The sequence below is a fragment of the Leptidea sinapis genome, chromosome 16, assembly GCF_905404315.1.
Source record: "Leptidea sinapis chromosome 16, ilLepSina1.1, whole genome shotgun sequence".
In the NCBI taxonomy this organism is placed as follows: Eukaryota; Metazoa; Arthropoda; class Insecta; order Lepidoptera; family Pieridae; genus Leptidea; species Leptidea sinapis.
In genome coordinates, this window is record NC_066280.1 from 11,296,456 (window position 1) to 11,324,179 (window position 27,724).

The window sequence follows — 27,724 nt, forward strand, 5'->3', positions numbered from 1 at the left end:
GATTATAGGAATGCAAAAGAGTGCGTACATGCTGAGCTGATAAATATAACCACAGTCACCATGATTTCTTCACAACCTTGTATGAATGCCGGGTTTTATGGTGACTGGAAACGCATCTTATGACGTCTGGTATTGCGGGGGCTAAGGAGCTGGTTTCTTCAACACTTCTTTTCTTGCCCGTTGCTACCTTTCTATAAAAAAATGGATTTTACTTTAAGGATTGAAGGTGGACAGTAAATTATCACCCTGGTTGATTATGTATAGTGAACTAGCTTAAGGTGCGTACATATTACGCGCGGCAAACCATCGAACATAGGCGCGCACGGTGGTCGCGAAGAACGAAGAATCAAGACCGGGAGGCCGTGCGCGATGCGAGCATTGCCGAACTCAAATGTGCAGCGGGGCGAACTGCTCGCTGTCGGTTTTTGAAACCGCATCAAAGGAGCATCTATCGGTAGCTCGCGCGCAGTTGGGTCGGTTGTAGTATTGGCTCACACGGCGAATACGTAAAAGTGGATAACTGACTGACTGAAATTGACTGTTTTGATGCTCGAAAAGGAATTATCGGCACATATGCTCATGACACAGCCATATTAGCAGTTGATGCAACTCCCACTGGAGCGTCTCAAAAATTACAAATTTATTTCACAATGCATCTGATTAGCTGAAGGACTGGAGGCTTAATCAAGTAAGGATCCCTCAGGCTGATAGCGTCAAATACTTAGGTATTCACCTACATAGACGTTTAACATGGACTAAACATATTTTCACTATAAAAGAAGCACTAGGACATCAAGTGAGAAAGTTGTGTTTGTTTCAAAATTATCTAAAAAATATCGAAAACCTAAATTATCACTACAAGATAAGTTTTTTCTGTACAGTCATAATTAATCCGATATGGACATACGGAATATTGAATACTGCAACGGTTAAAATTCAAAATGCCTCGAATGATCACTAATGCTCCATGGTACATTATAAATGAACGCCTACATCGAGAGTTAAATATAAAAACTATAAAGAAGGAAGAAGTGGACACGCAAACCAACTTGCATGGAACTTGTTGAAAAAGAAACCCCGCACAACATTTATAAGATTGATAAAAAAAACTACGCTTAAAAAAACCGACTTCAAAACTGAAAAGTAACATATCATATAACTAAAAATTTTATTTAATACAAACCTTTACCTTTAATATTAATAAAATACTATTATATTTATATGTGCTACCTATTGATAGGTTTTAAGTAGGTGCCAAGCTATAAACAATATAAAACTTAATATTATAAACAGCTTACTTACTGTAATTATTAAGGTTGTCTGGCCACGCGTGTCTGTCCGCTTGGGTTGCTTTGTCCTAGACGAAGGTATCCCACTCAAAGTCACGCGTGGCGGGTGTAGGTACCTACTATTACATTTGGCTGCCGTTCACAATAAACAATTATATCATTCACTTAGACAAAAATTTTCATAAAATGAAAACTACTGGGCCAAACTATCTAAAATTATGGGACCAAATGGCATCTATTCCGCATCGAAATAAAGAAGAATTACGTAAATCGGATCATAAATCTCAGAGTAAGTAAGTTGTACACTGTATGTACACACACATAAAAAATACCGATCAAATTGAGAACCTCCTCTTCTTTGAAGTCGGTTAATGAAGTCGGTTAAAAAGGCGAGCGCCACATGATCTGATGTACAAGTAGATAGTGAATAATATTTGGGCAAATAAATATAATATTTGATAAACTACAAATACTTAAAGTCCAGCTAAACGTTATTATGACAGATTGCAGGAACAACAGGAAAATTTATTGAATTAGGCGTTACTTTGCGGAAATCCATAATTATACAAATGATTTAAGTTTTCTTTTGTGTTGATTCCGCCAATATTTGTTTTTAAAACAATTCGACACGTGTTTTGCCTCTACACGAGGCATCCTCAGGACGTGTTGTCTCGCCAAAAACACGTGTCGAATTGTTTTAAAAACAAATATTTGCGGATTTAACACTAAAGAAAACTTTATGTAATCATTTGTGGAAAAATAGGAGTTTAAAAAAAGTATAGGAGTCTCTAGGTGACAGAAATCTTAAAAATTATTGCTAATATACAAGACTATACAAGAATGAAGTGGTCTGTCTAGCTGCCGCGAGCAGCAGTCGCGTTCTGTGCGCACCCAAAGAATAGCACTGCGATTAAATTCAACGTCTGAAATGAGGTTAAATATGTCTTCCCTCCTTTCATGATAAATGCACTCAATTACTTTTCTATCATTCCTACACAATATCTGTTCATTCCTAAGCTATTAATAATAAATTGTTCGTAAATTATTAAAATATATTTCTCTAATAACAGCTCTTGAAAATGATTTCCTCTTTCTCAATTCAATGGCGGATTATATACCTACGCATTTTTCAGATACTCGCTCAATCGAGTACCTACTATTAATAGTATACATGTAATTACTTGAGGCGCACGTTAAATCTATTAATGAACGATTTTTTCAATAATATATTAGGTACCTATATTTAAACGCTTCTATTGGTCTAGAGGCTTATAGCAAACTAGTGGACCCAACAGACGTTGTCCTGTACACACGTTTTAAATTTGAAAAATCGGTCCAGCCGTTAGGAGGAGTTCATTAACATACACATGAGCAGGAGAATTATATTATATGAACGGAATTGAGGATCTAAACCAATATCTCAAATTCACTGAAACAAACAAAAAAATCATCAAAATCGGTCCAGCCGTTTAGGATGTAGTTTAATTGTGAATCTAAACCATTCTCAAATCCACCTGAAGACACACACCAATCTCAAATTCATTGGAACACACAAAAATATCATCAAAATCGGTCCAGCCGTCTAAGAGAAGTTCAGTGACATACACACTCACAGAAGAATTATATATATAAAGATATGACAGGCAAACATAAAACATTAAAAAAATAGAAATAAATGTAACAAATAACAACCGACTACAAAAAACTTTTCCAAAGCAATAGATGTAATATGCACAAAAATGTATAAAAATAAATAAATTAAAATGGTCGGTGTCAGCCAAGGCAGATTTGTAACTACACACATAGTTATAGATGTGATGTGCTTGAGTCGCAGGCGTGAGGTGAGAGCGGGGCCGCGGTGGGGGTCTCCAATTCCAAAAATAACAATAATCGTAACTTTAATTAGATTAATTAATTAGATTGTATAAAGATACGCAATTATTTTTTTACTTTTTAGTGCATTTTAAAAGTATGAGAGTGATATTGAAAGAAGAGTGAATGCAGTAAACATGGTGAATGGAGCTTTGCACTCCTTTATGAACAGGCAGAAAGTGTCTAATATGGCTCGTTAGGCTGTGCAGAAGGGGGTATTGGTTCCAATACTCATGTACGGAAGTGAAAGTTGGTTATGGCAGAAGAAACATGAAAGTAGAATAAATGCAGTTGAGATGAGAGCATTGAGAAGTATGATAGGATTTAAACTGAGTGACAGTATAAGAAACAAAGAAAGTGAGATAAGGAAACGTTGTGGTCTGAAAGAAGATGTTGTGACAAAAATTGAGAAAGGTATGCTGAGATGGTTTGGACATGTCGAGAGAATGAATGAAGAACGATTGACGAAGAAAGTGTATAAGGCCAGTGTGAATGAAAGTGTTGGAAGGGGTAGATCTAGGCGGACGTTTCAAGATGAAATCAGGGACGTCTTGAAAAATGGCCAGGTCAAGAGTACTCTAAACCTAACCCCCTAAACCGAAGAGCATGTATGAAAGGAATAATGAAAGTGGACGAAGCGAAACAACGAACCCTGTGTGAAAGTGTGAAAACTATCCTTACATAAAAACGTAACAGACGGAATAGATGAAGACCATGCAACCGTTTCGAAACAATTAAGTGTCCATTAGTCTCCTGTCAAATTGGATAGTTTTTAGTGTTTTTATTGTTCTGTGTTTTATCGGATATTAATTAAAAAATATAATGGTGTCGTGTTCTGTGTGATTGTGTTTTGACATAATATATGTAGTAACAATCCAACGAAGATATCATTAAAGGCATAAAAGGCATTTATTTTCTCAAAATTGATTTCTTTAGAATTCTTTTTGATGTCATTTCTAATAACTACTAGATACTACAACCGCTTCGGAAACAAATGGCGCTCTGAGAGAGAAGAAGAAGCGCAAGAAACGCTCCCAGCATTCTTTGTTTGCGCTCTTTTCAATAAAAATATACAATATTGTACAATCATTTCTATCGCTATAAAATAATCACAATCTAGTCACAAGCTGTCCGATCATTTAGATATCCAGCAGTGGAGTAATAGGATTTACGACAGAGCCATTTTTTTATAAAACATTTAATTTTATTTATAGATAATGCCTGAACAGTGGCTGGGACTTTATTATAGAAGTGTATACATTTACCCTTAAAGCTATTATGTATCTTATGAAGCCTACTAGAATTAGTTACAAGTAATCCCTTATTTCTAGTGTTATAATAATTTCAGTTATAATAGTTATAATAATTTCACAGGTAAATACTGATTCTTCAATACTACTTTCGTGATGTTTATTATCGATGAACACATTATGCACAGAATACTAAATATTACATTGTATGTATGTTTGTTTGTAACTGACTCATTTCGGCGCGATTTTGACCCACTTTTAACGGCCAGATTTCGTTCAAACTTCGTAGATTTATCGAGGACCGATGACAAGTTTGATAAAGCAATTCCATTTTTCAATTTGGAAAATGAGATTTATGTTAATTTATGTAATTCTCTTCTATCGTTGTTAAGACATAAATTGATCAATTTAATTTTAAATTAAGTAAATATTAAATTTCAACCATTATCTTTGCAACCAAAGCGTGTTTTTTTAGTTTTTAAACTATTTTTATTTTTGTAATATTCATGATACGAGAATAATTATTATAATCATTAGATTGTACCACCATTTATTGATAAAGCAGAAGAATACTGAAAGTACAAATAATTATTAAAATAATAAACAATGTCCGTGAATATTCTTAAATCAGCTATCAATTCTCAAACAAGCTATTGAATAAGCAATTTAATTACGCTGCCAAACTCTGCTTATGATGGCCAGCATTTTTATTATAAACTAGCTGACCCGACAGACGTTGTTTTCTGTATATAATAAATAAAATAATGTTTTTATATGAATTTATCAATTATATATTATCATAACATCAAAAATTACTTCGTAAAATATGCACCCTGCCGTCGTTATGAAATTGTTTCACAGCAGAACTGTCAAACCGTGCGTCAATAAATTCTCTCATATAAATTATGTATGGACACATCAAAGGAAAAACAAATTTGTTGTTTTTATATAATTTAGCAGAATTTTCCTATTTTTTCACCTTTTAAACCTTCTCTGGACTTCCACAAATAATTCAAGACCAAAATTAGCCAAATCGGTCCCGCTGTTCTCGAGTTTTAGCGAGACTAACGAACAGCAATTCATTTTTATATATATAGATATGGGTACACATTAAATAGCGTATAAAATCGAGTAGAACCCTTGAATATATATCGCATTCATTACGAGGAAGCTCATTGTCGCTCAGAGGGCAGTTGAGAGGGCTATATTCGGGGTATCCCTCCAAGATCGAATCAGAAATGAGGTGATCTGTTGGAGAACCAAAGTCATCGACATAGTTGTGAAACTGACTTGGCACTGGGCAGGGCCACCAGTAGGAGGCTCCTTTGCATAGGATGCCAGCTAGATTATGGGTACCACAACGGCGCCTATTTCTGCCGTGAAGCAGTAATGTGTTCGATCTGAAGGGCGCTGTAGCTAGTGAGATTACTGGGCAAATGAGACTTTACATCTCATGTCTGAGTGCAGTTGTAGTGCCGCTCAGAATTATTGGGTTTTTCAAGAATCCTGAGCGGCACTGCTTTGTAGTGGGCAGGGCATATCAATTACCATCAGCTGAACGTCCTGCTCGTCTCGTCCCTTATTTTCATAAATAGGGTCCATCTGGTCAAGATCGCCGGAGTAAGTTGGATGAGGCAGCGCAGGACCGATCGTCATGTCGATCTTTGGGGGCGGCTTTTATCCAGGAGTGGACATCTTCCAGCTGAAATGGAATGGAATATATTGCATTAAACTATGTGTGGCGGTCCTTCACAGTGCGGTTTTTACGGAGCTTTCTTCCACGTGCTACAAAGCGGTGGAATGGACTTCCTTATGCAGTATTTCCGGGACGATACGACATGGGTACCTTCAAAATAAGCGCGTACACATTCCTTAAAGGCCAGCATTGCTCCTGTGATTCCTCTGGTGTTGCAAGAGAAAGTGAGCGGCGGTGATCACTTAACATCGTTTGTCCTCCTTTTCTACAAAAAAAAAACTATCGTATGCTTATGAGATATTTACGGATGTCAATTTTTTTCGGTTTTTGCTATTTATTTTATAGATAAGAAGTATAAGGATTTATTATTTATAATAAAACAGAAATTGAAAAAAAGCCCTTTTCATACTCGATATATTCTTCAACATACAATCTGAGCGACTCTGAAATATTTTAGTTACATAGGTAAAGTTTAATGAAAGCTCATTTCTACTCTGAATATTATTTACTAGCAATTTTATCATTCTACGTACAAAATTCACGTTGGAATTAATGAATTGTGGAGATATTATTAAAAGGATTTTCTCTTCATAAATAAAACACACATTTGAAAGAAATAATTTCACTTTAGCAATTTTTTATAATAAGGAACAAAATAACTTCTACCTACTACAAATTTTTTACATTTTTTATTTGCTGAAGTTGGGTTTAGCTTCTTACCAGACAATATTAATAATTAATTTATTAATTAATAATTTTACCAGTGGGAGGCTCCTTTGTATAGGATGCCGGCTAGATTATGGGTACCACAATGGCGCCTATAGAAATAGAAGATGGCAGAAGCCGTGAAGCAGTAAAGTGTACGCAATATTGTGTTTCGGTCTGAAGGGCGCCGTAGCTAGTGAAATTACTGGGCAAATGAGGCTTAACATCTTATATCTCAAGGTGACGAGCGCAAGAGTAGTGCCATTCAGAATTTTTGGGTTTTTACACAATCCTGAGCGGCACTGCATTGTAATGGGCAGGGCGCATTACTGTATTGTATTAATTACTGTCCTGCTCGTCTCATCGCTTATTTAAAAAAAACATCTTCAACTTATTTTATCAGACGGTTATTTAGTATTCAAAGCATATACCTAGCAAGACAGCCGCGATGATCTTGCACATAGAAAAATACAAATTTAAATTGTAAAAACTAATTTGCAATAAAATAAAATAAAGTATTTTGTGGGAATAAATAATAGTAGGTTTAAGACCGTACCTCTACAAAGAAAAACAAAGACTTCTATTATCACGTCGAATATAACAATTTGTCTGTCTATCAAGACTATTTAAAAACGACTACGGTCTCTCAAAACTATTAATCACATAAAATTTAATATTGGTGAAGTAACATTAATGACATGTAAAGTAAGTTACTAACCCTTAGATGTCAAGCATTATTTCATACAAGATCACATAACTTGAAGTACAATTTCCTTCATTGGATTCATTTCCTCTACAAATAAATAGAAAGATTTTTACTATCACGTCGAATATGACAATCCGTCTGTCTATCAAGACTATGCAACAACGTCTATGGTCCCTCAAAACTATTAATCACTTAAAATTAAATATTGTTGAAGTAAATTTAATGACATGTAAAGTAAGTTTCTAACCCTTAGATATCGAGCATTATTTCATACAAGATCACATAATTTAAAGTACAAAGTTCATTCAATTCATTTCCTCTACAAATAAATCGAAAGATTTTTATTTTCACGTCGAATATGACAATCCGTTTGTCTATCAAGACTATACAACAACGTTTATGGTCCCACAAAACTATAAATCACATAAAATTTAATATTGGTGAAGTAATATTAATGAAATATAAAGTAAGTTACTAAGCCTTAGATATCGAGCATTATTTCATACAAGATCACATAATTTAAAGTACAAAGTTCATTCAATTCATTTCGTCTACAAATAAATCTAAAGATTTTTATTATCACGTCGAATATGACAATCCGTCTGTCTATCAAGACTATACAACAACGTCTATGGTACCACAAAACTATAAATCACTTAAAATTTAATATTGGTGAAGTAACATTAATGACATGTAAAGTAAGTTACTAACCTTAAGATGTCGAGCATTATTTCATACAAGTTCACATAATTTAAAGTACAATTTCCTTCAAGACAGCAAATCCAGGCAAAATTGCCACCAATAAATAATGCTGGGCCATCTATTGCTCTACGCCTCGTAATGAAACTCGCGATTTGTTGTTGCTATAAACAAAATCCCCTTTTATAGGGTGAGATAGCGGCTTTACAAGCTTGATGCGCCAGCGAAATCCTCTTTACTGATAAAATGTATTTACATGTATCTTATCGGTAGTAAATAAGTGAATCACTTTTTGATACAGTCTGTAGCTGTTTCAAAGTTATCATAGCTAATTATTATGAAATAAAATATACATTTATTTGAATAATCTACAGTGCAAGGAAGCTAGAGTAGAATTTCGTATGGCGTATTGGATTTACAAATTTTGTGCGTGCTACCATAGTTTAGAGGAATGAATTTAGAATGAACGTCCCCAAATTGGTGGACAAATGTTTTTCCGAGGTCTCCCGCGACCGACTTGCCCATACACACTTGCCTTATATACTCGTATTTGATGCGTCATTCTTTCTTCACTCATTCGCTCCACGTGTCCAAACCATTTCAGCATTCCTTTCTCAGCCCTTTTCATTCTTACTTACTTAAACAGTAAATTAATGTCATTCATGTCTCTCATTTGTATTACGATACACTATTACTTTAGGCAAAAGACTTACGTGGTGAGGCAAATACCCATGAACATCCTCAACACCAGGTGTCTCTAAGGTATGGTAAGGGAGTATGCACTTTTCTTGAAGGTCTCTTAGTCGTTTTGGTAGGGGAAAACAGCAGACGGTAATTGATTCCACAAAGTGGCTATGCGAGCTAAGAAATTACTTAAAAACACGCAGTTGTGGAATACCATACGTCAACGTGATGCTGGTGGGACTTCGGTTCTTTCTTGGTTCTTTTTGCGGAATAAAAGACCAAACTATCGTATGAGTCACCTTATGTAAATTATCATCTTCATCGTAAGAGAGCTCTTGCAATAGCAGAGGTAATATGAGTTTCTGGCCTTATAGATAGGTGTACGAGATTGTTTCTTTCGTTCCTATATACGGTTGTATTGTAGTTGAAATATGATATAAGGAAATTCACAAATAAAATTTGAAATCAAAATTTTATGAACGATGCGGGACTCGACCTCTCGCGTTCCGTACTTAAAGCTCTGTTCAAACTGAGGCAATAATCGCGCGGGACGCGGGGCGGAAGTCACTCGCGCCGATTATGTCAGCTAACTTGTATGGACGTGTTCATATTGACAAGAGTAGTTGCTCAAGTTGAAGCGAAACAAGAGCGGGACGCCCGGCACGATTGCTTAATCTCACAATGCATGATGTTTCTCCACTGAAGAACCAAAAATGACATGCGGGAAGACGCGTCAGTTTGAGAGGCTAAGCGAGCGAGCGAATTGCTCTAACATGCGTTCCGTATCCCGCGCGTTATTCGCCTCAGTTTGAACAGAGCTTTACACTTCGACTTAATGTCCGATAGTAGAATTAGGCCACTGGTATGAAAAACTCTGATTATAATCTCTCATGTCAAGACAAGATTATCAAATTGTTTTGCATACGATGGCTGAACACAAATTATTTAGGAGGAATAGTATTATCTTAATAAATATAAATCTCGTGTCACAATGTTTGTACTCAATGGACTCCTAAACTAACGAACGGATTTCAATGGGAATTACTTCATGGAGTGCAGTTTAGTCCAACTTAAGAGATAGGATAGTTTTTATTTCGATTTGGGATCCATAATTATCTTTATTTCCAATATTTGTTTTGTTTGGACATATTTTCTGTGAGAGTACTTTGACGCGCGGTTTGACAGTTCTGCTGTGAAACAATTTCATTATAACAACAAGGAGCATATTATTATGTTACAATGAAAAATTTTTGACAAATTCATCAAAAACGGTATTTTATTTATTATGTACAGAACAACGTCTGTCTGGTCAGCTAGTAGTATATAAAAACTTGAAATGTGTTAACGCCGCTATTTGATGTGGGCTTATATATGTATGTTGTATATATGCTAACCAGTAGATGGAAATACGATTGAAGATAAAATTTTATAGGCCCAGATTAAATCGCAATAAAACGGACTTAATGAAACAACCTAATAAATATGTTTTTGTTTCAGAGGGCATAGACAAATCTGGGGAGGATCCAGTTGTGTCTGCTTTGAGACCCTACGGCGCGCCAGATGAAGTAGACAAAGAAACACCACCAGATACATTCCAGAAGTATTTCGGAAATTTTTCTGGACCAGTGTACCATATAGGCGAAGAGAACGATTTTTTATCGGAGCATATGATTAGTTATAAATCTGATAGTAATGAAACACAGAGGATAATGGTCGAAGATTATAACATAGATTCAACTAGTAGTTTAAATAATGATACCTACGACGTGAATACGACAACAGTGAAAGCTGTACATGAAGACGTTGTAACTAAATTCCTAAGATTAATTGAAACACAACATTTACTAGGTGAAAACTGTACAGCTGGAACGCATTTGAATTTAGGTGAAGGAGTTGTAGACAGATACGCTCAAGAGAGATTTAGAGTTGAAGCTGACGTTGCTGTGAATAGAGCAAATATGTTAACAAGATTATGGAAATACGCGGGACCTGCCGTAATGCATAATGAATACTTGTTACACGCAAGTGTTTTTTCAATGGTTGAGTTTGACGACGACGTATTCGGCGCTGGGAATTGCTACGATCAGTATCAATATAAGGATTATCAACTGTTCTGCCCTTTTGCGTATCGCTTGCCCGAGGGGCCAGTGTTAGCTAAGGATCTTGCGGTAGAATACAAATATTTGAGCAACACGTCCGAGTGGTTCTACATCGCCCGAAAGAATGCCGAGCGCGTGATACGAAACAATAATCAGTTTAAGCGAGGTAAGATATCGTCAAATTGATTTGGGTTAATATATAAGGTGGAGAGATAACGTAAAAAGTATTTCCGACCGTTTTCTTATTGAGGCAGAGATATCTTGTCGTTAAGATTGTATATATACGATATTATATCTATTGCAATACACTTTTAACAAAACAGCTAGTGATTTTCATAGACGACAGATTGGAGTGGTATTTCTTAAATTAATTCCAATGCCTAGAAATACCATAGAAATATTATCAAAGTACTGCAAACTATTATTCAAACTGTAGATTTATTTCTCAGTCGATGATACTATAAGTTTTAGTTTTTACAATAATGATTTCGGCCGTTGAGTGTGCAAAAATAGTATGTAATTTTTCTTAGGAGTCGGGTTACATAATATAGTTAATAAAACTCGAACCACTCTTCGCATGAGACGCCACAAATTAGGATATCATCTCCACCATCTGGATGTATGGTGGTCCTCCATAGTGCGGTTTTCAAGGAGCTTTCTTCCACATATTACAAAGCTGTGGAATGAGCTTCCTTTTACCGCACACACCTTCCGTGTTTCCGGGACGATACGACATGTGTACCTTCAAAAAAAAGCTAATACACCTTCCTTAAAGACCAGCAACGCTCCTGTGATTCTTCTGGTGTTGCAAGAGAATGTGGGCGGTGGTGATCACCTATCACCAGGTGACGCGTATGCTTGTTTGTCCTCCTTTTACATAAAAAAAAACCTGGGAAAAATGTTAAGATCCTTTTCTGAACTATGAATGGAGAAATGAGCTAATAATATTAAAAAAATAAACGTTGAAGTTAAGATTCATTTCAAAATTAAAACAATAGCAGTACTAAAATCGATATGATTGATTTCCTAAACTACATTGAAATCATCATCATCTTATTTTTTTTTTTTCAATAGCGGTTTAAAATATTTACGAGGTATATTATAGAGGGGTATATTATGTTTAAAAAATCCTAGATGAAGAAGTCATCCTGAAGGATGATACTATTATGTCTGAACGACAATGAAAATTAACTTAATGTTTTTAAATAGGTTTTTTATGCCTTTATTTTGCCAACCAAAGCGTTAATATTTATAGATTTTGAAAACTTTGGTCTCTTGTTAAATTATTTAATTTTAATTTCAACATTTAATTAAATTGTATATTTTATTAAAAAGCGCACAAAAAAAGAATGCTGGGAGAGTTTCTTGCACCGTTTCTTCTCTCTCTAGCACTATTTGTTTCCAGAGCGGTGGTAGTTATTGAAATGCCATTAAATAGAATTCTAAAGGAATCAATTTTGAGATAGTAAATGCCTTTTTAATCTTTGAAACTTGGTACATTTATTGGTTTTACTGCAAACGTAATAGATTGCTTTATAAATGTATTTGTGAAATTAAATTTTCATAGAAATAATTTAAAAAGTGCAACTATTGAACCGAATATCGGAAAGCTTGGTGCCTTAACAAAGAGTCGCATTCAGAGTTAAGTTCTATTCATTTTCAAAGTAATATTTCAGCTCTTTAAGCATTTCTACCGTTTCTATTAAAACCGCCTTTTATTAAAGTCGAAATGTCAAATTTTGACGAACGTTGTGAATTAATGAGAAGCGTTGAACGCAATATTTAATTAATGTTTCTGTTTGTTTTATTTGCGGGCAAAAACGGTATTTGTAGAAGCAATAAAATCCTTACTTCACCCGGGGGTATATTGTTAATGCCAAAGGTAGTTGTTGGTGGACAAATCCACTCGTACCAGCAATCGCAAGATAGGTCTAAAATATATTTTGTTCTTCTCTAGAAAGTTAGGATCCTGATTTCGTATTTATAACCCAAGCGTCTACATATTTAATATGTCTTAGAATAAGAAATACCTCTCACAGCTTAACTGCAAAGATTTATTGTATCAATGTTTCTCCATTTCGGAATGATGCATGAACGTACTATCATTTTTAATTTAGATTTCTTCTTTTTTTATTACACCACTATGTATTGTATTCGATACGCAAATAAAATTCAAACATGTCCACTTTATTATTAGTGGTATCAAAGTTTGTATAATGTTTTTTACCAGTGGATAGGATGCCGGTTCGATTATGGTGCGACGGTTACAGGGATTAAAGGAAACTACCCGTACCGGCCTTTAAAGAATGTTTATTAATAAACAATTAATCTATACTAATATTATAAAGAGGAAAGATTTGATTGTTTGTTGGTTTGTTTGCATTGAATAGGCTCCGAAACTACTGAAACGATTTAAAAATGATTTCACTGTATGAAAGCTACACTAACCCCGTGTGATATAAGCAAGCATAATAATAATATTGACACACTTTTTACACAAATAATCTTGCCCCAAGTTAAGCATATATAGGCTATGTTATGGGTTACAAGACAATGATATATTTAATACAATATACTTACTATAACATACATAAATTCATATAAACATACATAAATACATTTAAACATCCATGACTCGGAAACAAACATCCATATTCATCATATAAATGCTTGCACCTACCGGGATTTGGACCCGAGACCTCTAGCTTAGTAATAATGTAACGAGAGGTGTAAAAAAAATTACCTAAAATATTTTTTACATCGCGTGTGCTGCGAAAAGTATTCATGGCTTTGCAGAATTGCGACAGCGTATTATGTTATGAGTGTTCTTTAATTTTTTTTTTGTCCTGTGTGTACGCAGACGAAGTTGCGGGGTATCAGCTACATAATATAATATGAGCAAGGGTCGTAGGTTATATGGTTAGTTGATATGGCTCGCCTGCGTAGTCTGGTACTCCCCTGACGTTGAAGTCGGTGCAGGCCCCTCAGCTGGAGGCTAGAACTCGGCGTGTCGCAGTGTCTGTGTAATCAACCACTGGAGCTTGGTGGAATCTTATTTTCCAAAGTTCAAATTCTATACCTGGAACCCTGTGAATGATGTCCACAGATCAGGCCACATTCTTTTGTCCCCGCTGATTGTGAACCACGTGCGTCCGTGTCTTTCATCAAGGGTGAAGCCGTAAGCAGGAGGTGTAGTTGTTCACATTCAGCATGGAGTTGTCAATCAAATTGCAAAGCACTTACGTTCATTGCTGCATTGAAAAATTTAGTATATCTACACATATTTAGACAAATTGTTAGTTAGTGTACTTCAAATTAGCTAAAAATCATAAAATATTTTTTTTTTTAACAAAAAAACAACCTACTTCAAAAACACTATTCCAAAACAATAGATATAATATGCACTAAAAAGTATAAAAATAATTGAGAATTTTTATACAATCTAATTAATTAACCTAATTCTTGTTACGATTATTGTAATTTTTGGAGTCGGTGTCATCCAAGATAGGTTTGTTACTACATACTTAGTTATAGGTGAGATGAGCTTGAGTCGTGAGGAGGCTAGAGGCGAGAGCGGTTCGCGGCGGAATGACACCGATTCCAAGAATACCAATAATCGTAACTAGAATTAGATTGTATAAAAATACGCAATTATTTTTATACTTTTTAGTGCACATTATATCTATTGTTTTGGAATAGAGTTTTTGAAGTAAGTTGGTTGGTTTTTTTGAAAAGAAAATTACATATTTACTATTTTAGGCAATCACAGTTGTATACAGAATAAATTTTAAAATAACTACATCTAATTTTTACGTGCTACGTTAAATAAAATATTACATGTGTCCAACACTTACCATATCGGGGTGACGAGTAATCCTTGAACTTTTTTTTATAAATATTATAGTACACTAGAAAGTCGTGGTTATACACACTTTAAATCAGATAATGTAATTATAGTACGGCAAACGTGTGCGGTGTTTCTCGGACGATACAACATCTTCGCTTCTATGATTCCTCTGGTGTTGCTAGAGAATGTGGGCGGCGATGATCACTTAACACCAGGTACACCCGTACGCTCGTTTGTCCTCCTTTTTCCATAAAAAAAGACGGCGGTTACGGCAGGCCACACCAGAGCATTCACGTCGTTGATCACGAATCCTTTCAATTGGCTTCAACTTCTGGCAATGCTTTCCTACGTACGAAGGCCCTTCTGGGCCTTAAAAAGAAGTAAAGACTTCTATGTGCACCTTCTCTTGGTGGACAGACCTTTTTGAAGTTATACATCTTTAGGCGCGTTATGAAAAAATGATGAGAGTGAAATTTTAAGATGCGCGCGCATCACTGTAACACTAAAGTAACAGATTGAAGTTGGTTATTAAAATAAGTCTTTTAAACATTGACAAGTAACAATTATTGACATTTGACACGTTTCTGACAAATTACATTGATTGTTGGTTTTATATATTTAGAGCATTGGTAAAAAGACCAAACCAAACCAAAATACAATAAAAGAGTATGTAAATAGGTTTATACCTGCAAAATTACATAACGTAAAAGCAAAACATAACGACGTTTGTACCTTATTGATATTATTGAAGATAAACTTCTTTGACTATTACGTTGCGCGCGGAAAACGACATTTAAAAACTAAAATTTTCTGACGTTTGTGATATTAATTTTTTTTTTGGTTTCTTCGTCCATTATTAGGACAGGCAAAGGGTTCAAGCCAATACAGCCAATAAAGAAGTATATTAACTTCTTGCATGCATACATAAGTATACACACACTTTTTATTACAATCACCACGCAGTGTTACGTTAATACGACAGGATTTTTTTTAATGACTACCGAATGAGTGTTCACTTTGGATTTTATTTAAAATCATATAAAAGATAATATTTTGCGACAAGAAACAAAATTAAGACAATATATACAGCCAGAAGAAACGACTTATGAAGACAAAAAAAAAACTTTTTTTAATGAAAATTAGGTACGAGACGAACAGAATGTCCAGCAAATGGTAATTGATACGCTCTGCCAATTATAATGCAGTGCCGATCAGGATTCTTGAAAGACCCAAAAATTATGAGCGGCACGACAACTGCGCTCCTCACCTTGAGACATAAGATGTTAAGTCTCATTTGCCCAGTAATTTCACTAGCAACGGCGCCCTTCAGACCGGAACACGGTAATGCTTACACATTACTGCTTCACGGCAGAAATAGGCACCGTTGTGGTACCCATAATCTAGCCGGCATCCTGTGCAAACGAGCCTCCCACAGCTTGCCTGAGGACATCCCACTAGAAACCAGTAAAAGAAAATTTATAACTAAACTTAAGAAATATTTACTGTCAACACTGCCGTAAAATTAAAATTAGATTTTTTAATTATATTTTTATCAATATTTGGTTATTACACTTGTATAAAATAAGCATTAATGTATTACAAGAGACTTGATCCTGCAGACAAACTGTCCAAACAGTTATGCGGGACTATGTTAGCTTTTAAGATTCTTTCTGTAAATGATTAATAGTATAACAAATAATAAAATAAATGGTAAATTCTGCTCAGGATAGTAATATTTATCTTCACAACTTGTTAAGAATGTGCACTTCTAAAAAATTTTATTACTTATGTAAGCTGAAGAGGAATCTATTCTTTAAATTTCATATATATCGCATTTCCACCTCGAGCAAGCACTTAAACTCGATATTCTCTTCGATAATGTGGACAAATTCTACATTAAATATCTGCTAGCTAAGTTATATCTGCAATTTGCGTCCAAAAAGCTGTTCCTTTACTTCTTTAAACTACTATTACTGTCTCTTTGAAAGATAAATGTGGGAATAAACCTTTGAATCTCCATCCTTAAATGTAGGAATGTAATTTTGACTATTTTTATCTATTACTCACTGGAATTTAAAACTGCTGTATATTCAAATAACGCAACAGATTTTATAGTTAGACAGGGTGTTACAGAGCTATGCCAAATGGAGGGTAAGTATTTTAATTGCTGACGATAGAATATTTTAGATAGTACTGCAGAAAAGTGGGAAGTTTTTTAGAAATAAAAGATTGTGTGCGGATAAAGTACATATTTCAGAAGTGAATTTTCTTTGGCAAACAAATTTTTAAATCTCGCTTATATAAATTATACTAATCTTAGTAAGTAGAACATCTTCCCTACTAGCGCCGTGTTGTGCAGGCGCAACCCCGCGGCCTCGAGTATGGTATGGTATAATCGGGCCAATTTCCGCAACTCGACGACTGTGCGCCTATTTTGCGTGTGTGGGAATATATTTGTTATTCCTGCCACCCCAATTCCTCCAGAAACCTTAGCAGCCTCTTCTCCTTCCTAAAGACTTCTGGGAGTGTGTTTGGGGTAGCAAGATGTTGAGCCCGGACGGCCGCGAGTAAGTAGGACACAACGGTACTCGTAGTAGGGAAGATGTTCTTCTTACTAGCGGCGCTATGTGCTTCATGCTACGTTCACCCTTTTCATTCTCTCACAATCACTCTCTCCCTCTTCTTGGACAAAAACGTCCCACATTTTCATGTCACTGTATTGCGTTTCATCCGTATTTTATTTACCCTTATGCGCGCAACGAAGTTTCACTTCAAAAACAAACCTTTCAACCGTTTTATAAAACTGTCATCCATAATTTCAACGTCTGTCTTACGAATTTTCAATCCGGCACGTGTCCCGCGACCTTAAGATCTTATCAATCAACGCCGCTAAAAAAGTAATCAAAAATATACTTATGTTCACAAGTGTCATCATTCAATTAAATTGATTTGAATGAATTTAAACAATTGATTTTATTTGTCTTACTTTGATTGCTATCAATAATAATAATTCATTTGCTCCTATATATAAATTTCTTTATGTATTTATAGCAGCGTAATAACATAAAAAAATAAATTGTCGTACATGATCCTAACTCCTAAGTTTATGTGGTCATCCGGCTGAGTACCTGCGACATGATGCTAATGTAACCTGATCCACATTGAAATCAATGACTTAATTCGCGTGCGCTGCCAGGCCGGCTAGATAGTTCAACTGGTTTTGTTTTTTTATAATCCAAGTCACTAGACAATATCTTCATTATTTTTAGTTTTTAATTTTGTTTTGTATAACCTGCAATGAGCGATTCTCTCCTAACACAGATTATCTATATCTACCAGGAGAGTTTCATATGTGGTTGGAAATTACTGTGTACAAGTAAAGAAAATTTTGATTTTCTGATTTGATTTAGATCACGTGTAATGTTTTAGGTTACAACACGTACACATATAACGACACCGTGCACACGGAGAGAGAGGAAGACGAGATTCTGGCGGTGACCTACGAGGACGGCAAGTGGTCAAAGCCGTACTACGACTGCGGAGGTGGAAACATATGGATGCTCACCTACACCGTCCCTTTCTTTGGATATAACAATGGAACGTATTTTTTTAAGTAAGTGCTTTTTATCTACTCGCATAGAACATTATTTCATTCTATAAATAACTCTTTGTTACTAAGGGGAGGGGAACGACGGCTGGTCGATGCGACAACTCCTGAAAGGGTGCTGCATGGTAATGAACATGGCGTATCATTTACCATCAGTTGATCAAATCAAATCAGTTCAAATCAAATCAATTAAAATCAAATATGTTTTATTTCGTAGGTAAATCAAATTACACTGGAAATTTGTAATTTTTTTTATACTACAGCTCATTTGGAAGGTAGATTTCTCTTATCTAGTCATTTCTTCTCTTAAAGAAAAAAAATTTTTCAACGGCAATATCTAATATATAAAATTCTCGTGTCTTGGTGTTAAACTTTGAACTCCTCCGAAACAGCTTGACCGATTCTCATGAAATTTTGAGTGCATATTGGGTAGGTCTGAGAATCGGACAACATCTATTTTTCATCCCCCTAAATGTTAAGGGTGGTCCACACGATTTTTTTTTAATTTTTTTGACTTTTTTTTTTCAATTTGTTTTATTATGAGTTAGCAATAAAAAATACATAAAACTTCTAATTTTCACTCATCTATGATCAACAGTTACTTTTGTATCGCGATTTTAATATCGGCAATACAACGTTTGCTGGGTCAGCTAGTTACCTACATAATATTAATATTAAAACGGTAAATGGCGTCACCTTACTTCTATATTCATGCTAAAGATATGCTTAACCACCGAATATTTTAATTGGGAAGTATGCGTGTTTTTCCAGATTTCCCGCTGGACTTATCACTAAATGAGACTACGCACGATTTAGGCGTAGCGTTCTCCCCCGGGAGTCTTAGGTGACATCGGACATTGTAGTGAAAAAACATGTAGCTTTGATGATTTTAGTTACATAAACTAACATTTCATATTAAATAATGTTTTCGTATGATTAATATCTTTTAAACTTTTTACTAACATAATAACTAATGTAGTACTCGAACCCGCACCTATCGGGGCAAGAATAATTTGGTTCAAATTAGATTTTTAATCCCAGAAGTGACAAATACTACTCAAATAACATAAAGCGCAGTAAAATTACCCTAAAACGGAGATGATTACAAATCACCGAACACAATAGTATACACTTGTCACTCCACGTATAATAAATATCATGTTTTATAAATAAACCTTAGATTTGAAAGAAATATAATATACAAGCTGAACCGACAGAAGTTGTACTGTACATAATAAAGAAAATACTGATTTTTATGAATTTGTCAATAATATTTAATAACTTTAAGAATTATTTCGTTAAATATGCTCCCTGTTGTTATAATGAAATAGTTTCACAGTACAAAATGTAGATTATATTCATTTTAAGACGTTACTAAAGTCTGAGTTTAGAGACAGTATTTTAACCGCATCTTACAATATTAAAAAAGTTTTGAACTTGGTTTTCAAATAGAAGTATTTCTGATTTAATAAATTCTTCAAACTCACTCCATATTAATAAATCCTCTTGGTAAAAGAGGATTTAGTGTTATGTAGAGATAAAGAATGAATACAAAATATGATCTTTATTTTATTTTAAGATTAAAGAGTAATCTGAGACCGAAACACAAAGTTGGATTATGATAGCAGCGCAGATATAAAGGACACCCAAATTAAAATGGGTCTGTCGTTTGTCTAGAGATTAGTTCGGCGATAGTGCCTCGAGAAAATGGCTATTATATATTACTGGCGACTGATAACATTGACCGGTCGAATGGTCAAATCTATACGAACTGTATTTACAACGCGCTATAACAAATTTCTCTGAAATTCATATAATATCATGTTTAACTTCGCGTGGAGAATAATTAATTATTGTTTACAATCAAGTACTTCGTAGATTGCACTTTTATAACCTTTCCGTTCCGGGAAGTCCTCTATTCTGCCAATGCGTATTATTTAACGAGTAATAAATAAATAAAAAAGCCTTTATTGCTGTACAAATTTTACATACTAGGTACTAAAATAAAGTAAAAAAAAAAGTGCCTCTAAATACTATCGGCAAACGGTCTTTACTGTGGTACAGCTTGTCTTCCGACAAAGGCCTCCTCCAAAGATTTCCATTCTGTCCCATCTTTTGCTGTACGAGTCCATAGATGCCCCGCTATTTTCTTGATGTCGTCTTCCCATCTCATAGGCTGTCTACCTCTATTTCTTTTGCTATCTAGTGGTTGCCATTCAGTTATTAGTCTTGCCCATTTCTCTGTCTTTTCTCTTATCATATGACCTGTCCATTTCCATTTTAATGTTTTGTATATTTAACGTGTATTAATAGTTAAATCATTAAAACTTTCGGGAGTCATTATTAAATTATCAATAAATACGGCTTTACTCACGTTTTTGTCAGTGAAACTAGTCGGAACCGACACCGACAAAACCGTGAGTAAAGCCGTATTAATTGATAATTTAAGTGTATTAACATTACTTACAATTAAGATGATTGTAGTGAATGTTTGTAAAAGCTATTAAAACAAGCTATAAGACCATGCAAAATAAACCATCTTTTAAACAAAATACGGGCCAGAACTTGCTGAGGGAATACTGTGCCGTACGGCACTTTCGGTTTTGGTGTATTTGAAGAATCTAGTGCTCCTGGGGCACTGTTGATTTCGAAAGGTAAATTAAACAAATAATATCTTACTATTCTCAATTACATGATTTACCTGAAGCATGAAATATTATAGTAAAGCCTCATGTATTCCATATCTCTTTTTACACAAAGCGAATTTTTAGTAGTATTAGTAGGTAAGATAAATTTCTAATTGTTTGGTGTTAGTAAGATTACTTGCTTATGCTTCTATTTATTTGAGTTGTGGATCTCATTAGAGTAAGGGCCTCCTCTAGTTTTTTCCAAAGTGTGAAAAATTATACTTATTAAATTAATTATTAGCACTTCAATTCATATTTATAATAAGTATTATTCATCATCATCATATTATGTCGGGTATTGCACGATGTCCGCGAAATGCAAGTTTTAAGTTTTTTTTTTGCTTGGCCAGTAGTCGCAGAACCAGGATATCTTGTCGATTTTCTCCAAGTCCGATTGATAACCTTGTATCATTCCGTATTCACCATTACCTACCGGTGTGAACTTACCTCAGGGGCTAGACCTAGTTTACATGAACCCAGTTTCGCAAACGATTCGTAATATTTATTTCAATTAGGCTATGACAGGCACGTCTGAATGTAACACATAATATAAAAAAATACAATTATTGAAAATAATTTATGAGTTATATAGGGATTAGGCATAGTTTTGTCCATATTGTCCTATGGAGCATTCTTCCAAGCAGTCTTCTTGTCCATAGCACTACTTCGCAAATGAGAGGTGGCATTAGTGTAAGTGCCGACTGAGCCACGTTTTTGTGCAGCAGTTTTGGTTAGCAGCTGAAATTTCGGCTGAAATGTTGGCGTATGATACTGGACTTATAGGGTAACCATGAGATTTAGCTGCTCTGGGTGAAGAGGGTGTAGCATTCGTCTTAGTCGGTTCGTCAGGTTGTGACTTCATCTACAAATGAGAGTTGAACTAAGCATACAAGATTTTATAAACGATACGTCACTCAAACAGTTGAGTGCGCTCGCACTGAACGCGAGAGATCGGGGGTCAAGTACCGCATCGTTCATAAAATTTTGCTTTCAGTTTTATTTGTGTAATTAATCCCAGAAGAAGGGTTATCACTTTAAAAAAATAATAAATTGTTTAGATTTGCAAGAGCGATATCTCAAGTCATTTTCCTAATATGCAAATACTGGGGTTGAGCAGGTTATCAACAGTAAAGTAGATCCTGTAGATGAAGCCACAACCTGAGAGTTGAACAAAGCGTACAAGATTTTATAAACGATACGTCACTCGAACCCTGGAGACATTTGGAAGTGCGCTAGCACGGAACTCGAGAGGTCGCGGGTTCGAGTCCCGAATCGTTAATCATATTTTGTTTTCAGTTTTAGCTGTGTAATATTTTAAGACCTAAGAATAACTACTGACGTCACAGTGCTCACAAATTATAAAATAAGCTACAATATTCATGTTAAAAGTTTCACAGGCATTTCATATATCGCTTAATTAAATTACTCTTTTGAAAATATAAAATGAACGCGCACCACTCGATTCGCCGGCAAGTCGTTACATATTCAATTAGTTTAAGATGTCAGTGGTCCGTTGCAGTGACACATTATGCAAATTGTGGCCACAAGCCGAAGTGGGATGTAACTGGACATTAATTTACTTGGGCCGTATCTGTTCCTAATTGCAAATCGATTGCGTTACGCACTGTGACTTATAGCTCAAACAAACCGATGACTAACTGTTTTGTTTCGGGATTTTGTTCTATATAAATACGAAACAAGCATACAGGCTGGCAACGCTCCTGTGATTCCTCTGGTGTTGCAAGAGAGTGTGGGCGGCGGTGATCACTTAACAACAGGTGACCCGTACGCTCGTTTGTCCTCCTATTCCATAAAAAAAGAAACAATCATAAACCTTTCGTTCAACCGTTCTTTTCTGACAACCAGTGGGAAGCTCCTTTACACAGGATGCAAGCTAGATTATGGGTACCACAACGGCGCCTATTTCTGACGTGAAGCAGTAACGTGTAAATATTACTGTGTGTCGGTCTGAAGGGCGCCGTAGCTAGTGAAATTACTGGGCAAGTGAGACTTAACATCTTATGTCTCAAGGTGATGAGCGCAGTTGTAGTGCCACTCAGAATTTTTGGGTTTTACAATAATCCTGAGCGGCACTGTTTTGTAATGGGCAGGGCGTATCAATTACCATCAGCTGAACGTACTGCTCGTCTCGTCCCTTATTTCATAAAAATTGAGGGTTTTGAAAAAAAAGGAGAGGCTGGTCTTTAAGGTAGTACGCATATTTTGAAGGTACCCATATCGTCCTGGACACACCGTGCAAGGAAGCTTGGTTGAGATGGTGAGGGTTATTTTTTGATGTTTGTGCCAAAATGAAATCCGAGTAGGAAAAAAATGTAGAGTTGGGATCAAATAGTTCTTCAGGATAGTGCCCGTGGTGAATGCCACCAAATTTTGCTACACTTTATTCAAGTGTTTGATGGCTGCCTTAATTTATCCTTCACAATACTCACATGGAGCACGAGAATATCGGCTAGTTTGGAGTGTTCACTCGCTCTATTGACGACTCCTAGTTTCTACGAAGAAATCGGGATATACATAACATTATGTACTTCAAACAAAACAAATCTTATATTGTTATATATTATATATATCGGCGCAAATATTTATTATTACGGAGAAGCGGATCAAGAATACTGGCAGCATTTCCATTTCCTCTGGGCCTCACGGGCCGAGTGTCTCGACACCAAACGCACAAAGATGTAAAACTCACTGAGACCCGACGTATTTGCGACGCTTACTGTCTTTGGGAGAGTTATAAATATAATAATCAGGATATTAAATTTAATATTAATTTTGAACATATTTAATTATAGTAGAACATCTTGTCTAATAGAGTTTATTCAGGAAGGTTTAGCAAAAGATGCATGTAGGGATGTCAACATCGCATCTACATCCGCCAGGATTGATGTCGTGAAATTTCTACCTTACCCAATATTTTGCTTTATATGGTATTTGGTTTGATAAATTAACCAAAGTAATATTATTCAATAAAAACGTAGATTAAATTTCTTATCGTTCAGTACATAAATATAAAGTCTAGGTACTGAACATCTATTTACAAAAGGGTTATGAATGTACGGACACTAACGCGTACAATCTCTGTTTATCGTCAATTTCGTGGGTGTCGTTCTGCAGGAATATCTCAAATTATTACTATAAAACAAGTAAATTTTAGTTTATTGAAAAGAAAGAACAAATAAAGTTGATTATAAAACCATAAATACTTATAAACAAACCAAATTGTTTTCCTTAAAAAAACTCGTTTATTCAAAAATATAACTGCTTTTTTAACATTTGTCGAAAGAAAGGTCTGTATAAAATCAAATAATTGATTACTAAACTTCTTGTAATAGATTATTTCACTAGCTTTCAGATGAAGTCACTGAAATCACCGTAACTACAAGCATTCTTTTGCTACACGTAAAATAAGACGCATAGATATGCGGTCGCGCGCGCGTTTAAATCACCGCGCGTAAATAAGCGATTTTCAACAATTAGACAGCCGGACATTCAAAAGGATCATCCATGTATGACTGACAGTAAACCGTCGTATTGTCCACAGAGGAACGAGTGGTATCGACATAGATCTCCGGCGGGTAGACATCGACCAATGCCCACTCCGGTCAGGCTCCACCCAGCTCAATATATTCGCTGCAACAGACAAGTGTAAGGAGGCGACAACTGAGGTGGGTATATACAATAATTAAAAATATAATGAGTAAATTATTAAATAAGTGTATTAAATCCCGTTCCTTTCATATTGTTAATCTATGAGTGACGTTTCAAGTCGCTTTCCTTCCATCCAAATACTCCTCTATGAAAGAGAGAGAGAGAAAAAGAAAGCTCATGGTTGCTCAGAGTGCAATGGAGAGGGCTATCGAATCAGAAATGAGGAGTATCGTAGGAGAATCAAAGTTACCGACATAGCCCAAGTGATTGCGAAACTGAAGTGGCAGTGAGCAGAGCATATAGTTCGAGGGCAGATAGCCGTGGGGGCAGTAAAGTCCTCGAATGGCGACCACGTACCGGAACAGGCAATGTTGGTAGGCCCCCCACAAGTTGGACTGACGATATGGTCAAGATTTCCGGAATAAGTTGGATGAGGGCAGCGCAGGATCGACCGTCGTGGAAATCTTTGGGGGATGCCTTTGTCCAGCAGTGGACTACTTTTACATACAATCCATTCTCCTCTACTCGAGACAGTCTCGTGCCAGACTTCAGCGAGACAATAGCTCCTGAGGATGCCTCGCATAGACGCAAAACACGTCTGGTAGTGTTATTATGTGGTTAAAGATAAATTGTAACGGAAATATCACTAAAAAACTTTTGGATAATTATGGATTTCCGCAAAATAACGCTCTTTACCAGTGGGAGGTTCCATTTGCACAGGATGCCGGCTAGATTATGGGTACCATAACTTCACCTATTTCTGCCATGAAACAATAATGTGTGAGAAGACGAGCGCAATTGAAGTGCCGCTCAGAAGTTTTGAGGTTTTACAAGAATCCTGAGTGCCACTGCATTGTAATCAATTACCATCAGCTGAACGTCCTGCTCGTCTCGTCCCTTATTAACAAAAAAAACGCCTAATCCAATAAGGTTTCCATTCATAAGGGTTGAGTAGGTTATTAGTTGTAACATAGATACTGTAGATGGCGCTACAACTGAAGAGTTGAATAACGTAGTATAATATTATGTAATTTAACTGGCTCACCCCAGTATCAGCTCGATCCATAAGACCGCGTGCAATGCAGAGCAGCTCGAATTGTCGGGGACCCAGTGCTCTGTGAACGGCTGGATCACTTGGCGTTGCGTAGAGACTTCGCTTCATTGTGTGTCTTCTACCGCATTTATCACATTGTGTTCCGAAGAGCTGTTTAACCTGATTCCTGCCGCCTAACTCCACCTTCGCACGACACGCCACAAGTTAGGATATCATCCTCACCATCTGGATGTGTGGCGGTCCTCCACAGTACGGTTTTCAAGGAGCTTTCTTCCACGTCCTACAAAGCTGAAGAATGAGCTTCCTTGTGCGATGTTTCCGGGACGATACGACATGGGTACCTTCAAAAAAAGCGCGTACACCTTCCTTAAAGGCAACGCTCCTGTGATTCCTCTGGTGTTGCAAGAGATTGTGGGCGGCGGTGATCACTTAACAACAGGTGACCCGTACGCTCGTTTGTCCTACTATTCCATAAAAAAAAAAAGAACTGGATGGTGGTCAAGCGTTTATACATTTTGGGTTAAGAGCGCTATCACCGAAGGCACGAATTCGAAATCCGCGTTAACCATTAATTTTGATAAGAATATTTTTTCATCAATAAATATTTATAATTATAGTGTAATCGATTTATAATAAAATGATTCTTAATTTATTGACAAAATGTTAAACTGTTGTACATAAGTTCTGTTACAAATCCATTTATTTTTATGACGTATTTAATAATAATAATAATATTAATAAAAATAATTCTATTACAAATGACTACATTCGCCATACATGCAGGTCTTTAATCAGTGTGGCCACAACTCAATGGAATTGCGTACTATTTCCATGGGAAATGTAGTCACTGCCTCACTTAGAACACGCAGTGTTCTAGAGTTTTCATATTTTTTTTTAATAAAAATAAGAGAAGGGACGAGCTGAACGTTCAGTTGGTGGTAACTGATACGCCTTGCCCATTACAATGCAGTGCCACTCAACATTCTTGAAAAACCCAAATGTTCTGAGCGACACCTTGAGAGAAGATGTTAGGTCTCATTTGCGCAGGAATTTCACTAGCTACAGCGCCCTTCAGACCGAAACACAATAATGTTTTTACATAACTGCTTCACGGCAGAAATAGTCGCCGTTGTGGTACCCATAATCTAGCCGGCATCCTCAGAGGAGCCTCCCACTGCGACTAGTTAGAGTAGGCCATGTCTGCTACAACTGTTTGTAGACCAAGGGGTTTATATCTGGGCTAGACGAAGGCTTCAGCTCTTATAAAGTCAGAAATGTTGACTTTCAGCCAAGCTTGGATCCTTCGTGTCTTGTGATCAGGTGCAGTCTTGCTGGAAAGTCCATGCTACATTTTTAAAACGCGTATTGGTTGAAAGCTTTCTACATATATTAAAGAAAATAAAAATATTATATTTATTTTATTATAACAGAATCTTTTTATTTTTTATGTCACCTATACTGAGAGAGAAAAGGCCCAATAGGAAAAAATATATACCCCCCTAAAGTTAGGTCCAAAGTTTTAATCCTGAAGTGAACTCGGATGAAAAACTTATAATTATATTCAAATTCAAATATTTTTATTCAAAATAGGATGTGACATCACTTATTGAAAGTCACCCATTCCAAAACGAATGCCTCAGACCTGAGAAGAATGGGCGCAACAAAATTCAGCGGGCTTTTTATTTCATCAAAAAATATGTTAACGAAGTAATATTGTACAGTTAAAGTTATTATTTAACAGCCTGAGGGTGGTCGCTTCATTCCCAATCTGTGGTATCATTAAGAAAGTCATTTATGTTATAGTAACCTTTACCACACTTATAAAACCTTCATTGATTGACTATAGTTTTGTATTTACCT

General features: G+C 35.8%; 1 protein-coding gene across 1 annotated transcript in view; it reads left to right on the forward strand.

Moving 5' to 3' along the window:
• LOC126968670 (probable G-protein coupled receptor 158) overlaps positions 1 to 27,724 on the forward strand; it is a 234,977-nt gene that overhangs the window by 122,110 nt on the left and 85,143 nt on the right. The window contains exons 2-4 of the mRNA XM_050813709.1: positions 10,399 to 11,166; positions 18,277 to 18,460; positions 24,704 to 24,827. Coding sequence (XP_050669666.1) covers positions 10,399 to 11,166; positions 18,277 to 18,460; positions 24,704 to 24,827 — 1,076 coding nt within the window. The remainder of the gene's footprint in view (positions 1 to 10,398; positions 11,167 to 18,276; positions 18,461 to 24,703; positions 24,828 to 27,724) is intronic.